The sequence below is a fragment of the Arachis ipaensis genome, chromosome B05 (genome assembly GCF_000816755.2).
Source record: "Arachis ipaensis cultivar K30076 chromosome B05, Araip1.1, whole genome shotgun sequence".
In the NCBI taxonomy this organism is placed as follows: domain Eukaryota; kingdom Viridiplantae; phylum Streptophyta; class Magnoliopsida; order Fabales; family Fabaceae; genus Arachis; species Arachis ipaensis.
In genome coordinates, this window is record NC_029789.2 from 46,493,851 (window position 1) to 46,502,478 (window position 8,628).

At 35.9% G+C, this 8,628-nt stretch overlaps 1 protein-coding gene across 1 annotated transcript; it reads right to left on the minus strand.

The window, feature by feature from the left end:
• LOC110262852 lies at positions 2,469-3,344 on the minus strand. Its single transcript, XM_021103496.1, has 2 exons — positions 2,805-3,344; positions 2,469-2,713 (listed from the first exon to the last, which is right to left on the minus strand). The coding sequence occupies exons 1-2, from the start codon at positions 3,036-3,038 to the stop codon at positions 2,507-2,509; spliced, it is 441 nt and encodes a 146-aa protein (XP_020959155.1). The 5' UTR covers positions 3,039-3,344; the 3' UTR covers positions 2,469-2,506.

Below are 8,628 nucleotides of genomic sequence, written 5' to 3' on the forward strand. Positions count from 1 at the left end.
ATACTAAACAGATGACTAGTAAGGGTAAACAGTCTTTTTAAAGCTAAAATCTACTTCTAGGGCCCACTTAGTGAGTGTTTGGGCTAAGCTTTGATGAGATCCACGTGCTATAAGGTCTCTGGCGCATGGAACACCAGCTAGGGGATCCTCTCTGGGCGTTTGGACGCTGGGCTCTGCTCTTTGGGTGCTGGACGCCTGGAAGTGGGCAGGTAACTGGCATTGGACGCCAGTTTTAGGCCTTTTAATCCAAAGCAAAGCATAGACTATTATATATTGCTAGAAAGCTATGAAAGTCAGCTTTCCATAGCCATTGAGACCGCTCCATGTAGCTTCAGAAAATCGCTTCCGAATGTAAAAAGGTCAGATCCGGACAACATTTTTAGTGCTTTATCTGTCTCTGAATCAGACTTCTGCTCCAGCTCCTCAATTTCAGCTAGAAAATACCTGAAATTGTACAAAAACACAAAAACTTATAGTAGAATCCAAAAATGTGAATTTAACACTAAAATCTATAAAAAATTAATAAAAACTAAACAAAACATATTAAAAACTATATGAAAATGATGCCAAAAAGTATATAAAATATCTGCTCATTACAACACCAAACACTACAACAAACAAGGCTTTTCGCAACGGTCAAAAACCGTTGACGTATATTGAAAAACCGTTCCCTAAACTTTAGGCAACGCTTTGGCAACGGTTTTTGACCTGTGGTATATGCGGCCGTTGCCAATGCTCAAAGGCAAAAGTTTTTGACCTAAGGCAACGGTAACCAAAAAACCGTTGCCAAAGTTACTGGTATAGGCAACAGTTTGGAACACAAATTTTAAACAACAGTTTCAAACCGTTACTCGAGAAGCAACGGTTTTAGGCCGTTCTTTTTCATGATACAACGGTTTAAAACCGTACCTGGATTGGCAACAGTTTTAAACTGTTGTAGTTTTGTTATCCACAACAGCAACGGTTTTAAAGCATTACCGTTGGTGTCATTTTTGGTAACGGTTTTTGTACTGTTGCCAATTTTTAGTTGTCTAAGACAACGGTTTAAAAGCATTACCATTGGTTTTTTTGGCAACGGTTTTAAAACCATTGCAATTTTATAGTCATCTAAGACAACGGTTTAAAAGCGTTACCATTAGTTTTTTTGGCAACGGTTTTAAAATCATTGCCATTTTATAGTCATCTAAGACAACGTTTTTAAAGCGTTACTGTTGGTGTCATTTTTTGGCAACGGTTTTAACACCGTTGTCCTTTGTAACTTTTGACAACAGTTTTTTGTAATATATAATTCTTTATTTACAATAGTAGTTTTCTCATGAATGAAATTAATTTCATTTTTTTAATTATTTAGAGTCAATAAATAAACTAAACTATTTGAATAAAGTCACTAAAGAAAAATAATTGAACATTTTTCATCAAATTTGACTTATAAAAATTGTTGTAAGATCCACAATCACATTCAAAATACCACAATACTATCATGAGAACCTCGAACTATATCATCTAATGTTGCAAAAAAATAACAAAGAAGAGTTGAAATAGCTAAGTAGCAAATAGATTTATCATCATGTCCGATCCACAAGTTCATGACTTTTACTCTGTAACACTTGCTCTTAAAAATTTGACCTTAATCAAGTTCGATTTCCCCTTCAGCATAGTTTTCCTGTAAAAAAAGAAAAAAATCAAATATAAAACTACACATCTTTAATACTAATAATGTCTACTAAAAATGTTTGAGAGAGAGAGGAGAAACATATATATCATAACATTCTTCTATTTAGACATCGCACTCTCCCTGCCTTCTGTTTCCTAAATATGGATTGAAAAGCTCTAATTGCTGATTCTTTAGACTTTTTATTCTCAGCTTGAAGATGTGCCTATATTAATGTGAAGAAAAATAATAATAAAAAAAAGAGTAACTACACACTTGGACTCAAAACATATATCATTTGACAACATCAAATCAAATAATAGCAATTAAGAATAGTATCAGCATTGTTTAACTCAACTGCAAGCATAAAGATAACCACAAATGATGGATAAATTACCAAGACACAAGAAATCCATAACCTATTTTAATCAAATTAACTCCCAATACTTACAATAACATCCAAAGTGTCTTCATCCAATGATTTTTCCTTTGTGCTTTGGCGAGTCTCAACAAACATTTCTGCTTGAGTAGGTGGTTCATTATTTTCCTTAGAAGCAGCCTATAAGTCCAGTTCAACAAGCATTTATATAGAGCTAAAAATGCATGTATTCTTGCACCCCACATACACATACAAATGCACAAAGAATAAAAAATTGTACCAATCTTGCACGTATTCTTGCAAAATTTATTGGTCCCTTTCAATGGCTAAATTTCTATTGTGCCCTATTTTTCTTATTCTGTGTAGACATTTTCTACATAGCAAGAGACAAGTATTATCAAAAAATTATCATATTTCACTCATAAATGTATATAACTCATAATTGCATAAACAGACTACAATAAGTTGCACATGTCTTACCTTAACTTCTCAGTTCTCCAATAAGCAATCAACTTGTGAAAATGACTCTCAGGTATGCTTTTAGGACAATTTTTCAGCATTTCATTAACACATTTGTATGGCAGAAAATGATTTTGCTTGATTGTGGTCTTATACCGTCTCCAGTTGTCATTGATACGAGCAAGGACTATCCTCTTTCCTTCAGTTGGAATAATGAACTTAGCCTATAAAACACAAATATTATTTGCTAGTAAGAATAAAATATATGTGTACATTTCCAAATAGTTTCTAAAAGAAACAATAATAATATCTCACTTGAACATATTCCCAAATGGCTTCTTTATCTTTAACCCCCTTCCAATTTATGTAAATTAATGGACAAAAATCTGAATTCCTTGCCACTGTGCCCAAAAATTTGCTCAAGTTATTTACAGCTTCATCAGTAGGACCAATTGTCTCTCCTTCAATATCTAGAGTAATTTCTTCTCTATCTTCCAACTGTCTTGCATGAATCTTCAAGCATTGTGTAGGACCTCGTGTTTTCTTCATTGTTGTCTCTATACAAAGAGCTCAGAATAAGGCCATCAGCATCATTGCTCAATCAAAACAAGGCATGAAATTAGCCATTAAAAAGGATAAAGCAACACTAAACAGCAAAATTAACCCATATGAACTCACTAAAACCAAATAAGCACTAATAAAATAGCTCAGAATAAGGTCATCATCATCATTGCTCAATCAAAACAAGGCATGAAATCAGCCATTAACAAGGATAAAGCAGCACTAAACAGCAAAATCAACCCATATGAACTCACTAAAACCAAATCAGTACTAATAAAACAGCTCAGAATAAGGCCATCAGCATCATTGCTCAATCAAAACAAGGCATGAAATCAGCCATTAACAAGGATAAAGCAGCACTAAACAGCAAAATCAACTCAGATGAACTCACTAAAACCAAATCAGCACTAATAAAATAGCTCAGAATAAGGCCATCATCATCATTGCTCAATCAAAACAACGCATGAAATCAGCCATTAACAAGGATAAAGCAGCACTAAACAGCAAAATTAACCCATATGAACTCACTAAAACCAAATCAGCACTAATAAAACAGCTTAGAATAAGGCCATCATCATTATTGCTCAATCAAAACAAGGCATGAAATCAGCCATTAACAAGGATAAAGCAGCACTAAACAGCAAAATCAACCCAGATGAACTCACTAAAACCAAATCAGCATTAATAAAATAGCTCAGAATAAGGCCATCATCATCATTGCTCAATCAAAACAAGGCATGAAATCAGCTATTAACAAGGATAAACCAGCACTAAACAGCAAAATCAACCCATATGAACTCACTAAAACCAAATCAGCACTAATAAAACACCTCAGAATAAGGTTATCATCATCATTGCTTAATCAAAACAAGGCATGAAATTAGCCATTAACAAAGATAAAGCAGCACTAAACAGCAAAATCAACCCATATGAGCTCACTAAATGGATTAAATCTATCGCTAGCTAGCCCTAATCTTATGTTACGAGATTCTTTAGCAAAATCGGGATGAAGCCTATCAAAGTCTTTCCATGATTGGCCATCAGCTTGGTGTCTTAACTTTCCATCCTTTGAACGATGTTCATCGTGCCACCTTAATGATTCAGCTGTTTTGGAACACAGGAACAGCTTCTTAAGCCTTGGAATTACGGGAAAATGCCTCAAAACCTTCGCAGGCACAGGTTTTTTCTTCAACTTATCAACTTCTATATCTACCTCAACATTTTCTATGTACCTGGAAGCTCCACAAATTGGACAAAATTCATCATCTTCATATGTATCCCAGAACAGAACACAATCGTTGGGACAAGCATGAATTTTATTATAACTAAGTCCTAAATCTTTTACCATGGCCTTGATTTTATTGAAAGAATCAGGAATATTCAAATGAGGAATTGCTTCTTTCAGTAATTCAAGTAGAGCAGTAAAGGATTGGTGCACGAAATTACAATCACACTTTTGCAACTCCGCGCAACTAACCAGCAAGTGCACTGGGTCGTCCAAGTAATACCTTACGTGAGTAAGGGTCGATCCCATGGAGATTGTCAGCTTGAAGCAAGCTATGGTTATCTTGTAACTCTAAGTCAGGATATCAATAATTCTCAGATTTGATTGTAAAAAGTAAAAGAACATGAAATAAATACTTGTTATGCAGTAATGAAGAACAGGTTGAGGCTTTGGAGATGCTTTGTCTTCTGAATCTCTGCTTTCCTACTATCTTCTTCTTCATGCACGCAAGGCTCCTTCCATGGCAAGCTTTATGTTGGGAATCACCGTTGTCAATGGCTACTTCCCGTCCTCTCAGTGAAAATGTTCCAAATGCGCTGTCACCGCACGGCTAATCATCTGTCGGTTCTCGATCATGTCGGAATAGGATCCATTGATCCTTTTGCGTCTGTCACATGCCCAACAATTGCGAGTTTGAAGCTCGTCACAGTCATCCCTTCCCAGATCCTAGTCAGTATACCACAGACAAGGTTTAGGCGTTCCAGATCTCAGGAATGACCGCCAATAATTCTAGCTTATACCACGAAGGTTCCAATCTTAGAATAGAAACCCAAGAGATACACATTCAAGCTTGATTGCATGTAGAATAGAGGTGGTTGTCAGGCACGCATTCATAGGTGAGAATGATGATGATTGTCATGGATCATCACATTCATCAAGTTGAAGTGCGAATGAATATCTTAGAATAGAAGCAAGCGTGATAGAATGGAAAACAGTAGTAATTGCATTAATTCATGAAGAACAGCAGAGCTCCTCACCCCCAACAATGAGGTTTAGAGACTCATGCCGTAGAAGATACAATAATAAACGTGTAAAATGTCATGAGGTACAAGATGAATCACTAAAAGTAGTTTTTATAGTAAACTAGTGACCTAGGGTTACAGAAAATGAGTAAGCTAGGGTGTTTAGTGTAAAAATCCACTTCTGGGGCCCACTTGGTGTGTGCTTGGACTGAGCATTGAAGCTTTCATGTGTAGAGACTTTTCTTGGAGTTAAACGCCAGCTTTTGTGCCAGTTTGGGCGTTTAACTCCAGTTTTTATGCCAGTTCTGGCGTTAAACGCCAGAATTCTTGAGCTGACTTGAAACGCCTGTTTGGGCCATCAAATCTCGGGCAAAGTATGGACTATTATATATTTCTGGAAAGCCCAAGATGTCTACTTTCCAACGCAACTAAGAGCGCACTAATTGGGCTTCTGTAGCTCCAGAAAATCTACTTTGACTGCAGGGAGGTCAGAATCCAACAGCATCTGCAGTCCTTTTTCAGCCTCTGAATCAGATTTTTGCTCAGGTCCCTCAATTTCAGCCAGAAAATACCTGAAATCACAGAAAAATACACAAACTCATAGTAAAGTACAAAAAAGTTAATTTTAAATAAAAACTAATAAAAATATAATAAAAACCAACTAAAATATACTAAAAACATACTAAAAACAGTGCCAAAAAGCGTATAAATTATCCGCTCATCAAGGATGCATTGATCCAACCATTAAGAGTCTTCAACAAATACAATCGGATAACGAATGATAATGTCAAAAATTTTTTACAGCCAAGATATAACTCTTGTTTTCCTTCTTCAAGCAAGTTATAAAACTTTTTTGCATCTTCGTTTGGCCCATCACTATCTTTATCTCCTTCAAGCACATGCCGAAACGTCTCGTTTAACAGCCCATGAATGTCGTCGACAAATCCTTCATGGACTTCACTCTCATCGGATTCACTATCCATGCGACTTATTCTTTCGCCGTGATGAACCCACACAGTGTAACCTTTTTGAAATCCCTTACTTATTAAATGATCATAAACTTCATCCCTTCGCCCCCAAGTGGGCCCCAGAAGTGGATTTCTACACTAACTATTCTAGCTTACCCATTTTCTGTAACCCTAGGTCACTAGTTTACTATAAAAACTACTTTTAGTGATTCATCTTGTACATCATGACACTCTACATGTTTCATATTGTATCTTCTACGGCATGATTCTCTGAACCCCATTGTTGGGGGTGAGGAGCTCTGCTATGTTTCAATGAATTAATGCAATTACTACTGTTTTCCATTCATTCGCACTTCAACCTGATGAATGTGATGATCCGTGACACTCATCATTATTCTCACCTATGAACGCGTGCCTGAAAACCACTTCCGTTCTACATGCAATCAAGCTTGAATGTGTATCTCTTGGTTTTCTAATCTAAGATTAGAACTTTCGTGGTATAGGCTAGAGTTATTGGCGGCCATTCCTGAGGTCCGGAAAGTCTAAACCTTGTCTGTGGTATTCCGAGTAGGATCTGGGAAGGGATGACTGTGACGAGCTTCAAACTCGCGAGTGTTGGGCGTGTGACAGACGCAAAAGGATCAATCGATCCTATTCCAACATGATCGAGAACTGACAGATGATTAGCCGTGTGGTGACAGCACATTTGGAACATTTTCACTGAGAGGACGAGAAGTAGTCATTGACAACGGTGATGCCCAACATAAAGCTTGCCATGGAAGGAGTCTTGCGTGTGTGAAGAAGAAGATAGTTGGAAAGCAGAGATTTAGGGGACAGAGAATCTCCAAAACCTCAACCTATTCTCCATTACTACAAAACAAGTATTTATTTCATGTTCTTTTACCTTTTACAATTAAATCTGAGAATTATTGATATCCTGACTAAGAGTTACAAAATAACCATAGCTTGCTTCAAGCCGACAATCTTCGTGGGATCGACCCTTACTCACGTAAGGTATTACTTGGACGACCCAGTGCACTTGCTGGTTAGTTGTGCGGATTTACAAAAGTGTGATTGTAATTTCGTGCATCAAGTTTTCGGCGCCGTTGCCGGGGATTGTTCGAGTTTGGACAACTGACGGTTTATTTTGTTGCTTAGATTAGGAATAATTTATTTTTGTTGGTTTAGAGTCACTAAATTTGAGTCTTTTATTTGAGTTTAGTTTCATATTTTAAGTTTGGTGTCAATTGCATGCTTTTATTTTCTTTCAATTTTTTGAATCTGCATGTTCTTAGTTCTTTCTTGATCTTTAAAAATTCTAAGTTTGGTGTCTTCTTTGTGTTTTCCTTTAAAATTTTAAAAAATTTGTGTTTTATTTTCTAAAAATTTTAAGTTTGGTGTCCCTTGTGCTTTTATTTACTTAAAAATTTTTCAAAAATTTGTTCTTGGTGTTCATCTTGATCTTCAAAGTGTTCTTGGTGTTCATCTTGACATTCAAAGTTTTCTTGTTTGTTCTCTTTGTTTTGATCTAAAATTTCTAAATTTAGTGTCATTTTGTTGTTTTTCTCTTTCCTCATTAAAATTCAAAAATAAAAAAAATATCTTTTCCTTATTTTACTCATAAATTTCGAAATTTTGCATTAAATTAGTCAAAGATTTTCAAAATCATATCTTTTTTTAGTCAAGTCAAAATTCTAATTTCAAAAATTGATCTTTCCAAATCTTTTTTTAAAAATCAAATCTTTTTAATTTCTTAATTAAAAAAATAAAAATATATTTTATTTACAATCCACATCATCTCCCTTTCTCCATCATGGACCTAAGTGGAAATGAACAGTCTAGAAGGACTCTAGGGTCATATGCTAACCCCATTACAGCTGCATTTGAGTAGCATCTGTATACCTCCCATCAAAGCAAGCAGTTTTGAGCTAAATCCTCAGCTCATTATCATGGTGCAGCAAAATTGCCAGTATTCTGGTCTTCTACAAGAAGAACCTACTGAGTTTCTGGCACAGTTCTTACAAATTGCTGACACAGTACGTGATAAAGAAGTGGATCAGGATGTCTACAGATTATTATTGTTTCTATTTGCTTTAAAAGATCAAGCTAAGAGGTGGTTAAATAACCAACCCACAGCAAGCATAAAAACATGGAGACAGTTAACAGACAAATTTCTGAATCAATTTTACCCTCCAAAAAGGATGACACAGCTAAGGCTGGACATCCAAGGCTTTAAACAAGAGGATCATGAATCCCTTTATAATGCCTGGGAGAGGTACAGAGGGATGCTAAGAAAATGCCCCTCTGAAATATTTTCAGAGTGGGTACAGTTAGACATCTTCTACTATGGGCTTACAGAAAGA

Coding starts and splice junctions, on each gene's coding strand:
- LOC110262852 (XM_021103496.1), bottom strand. CDS start 3,038: ATGAAGAAAACACGAGGTCCTACACAATGCTTGAAGATTCATGCAAGA. Junction 2,714..2,804: donor CCATTTGGGAATATGTTCAA/GTGAGATATTAT, acceptor TGTGTTTTATAG/GCTAAGTTCATTATTCCAAC.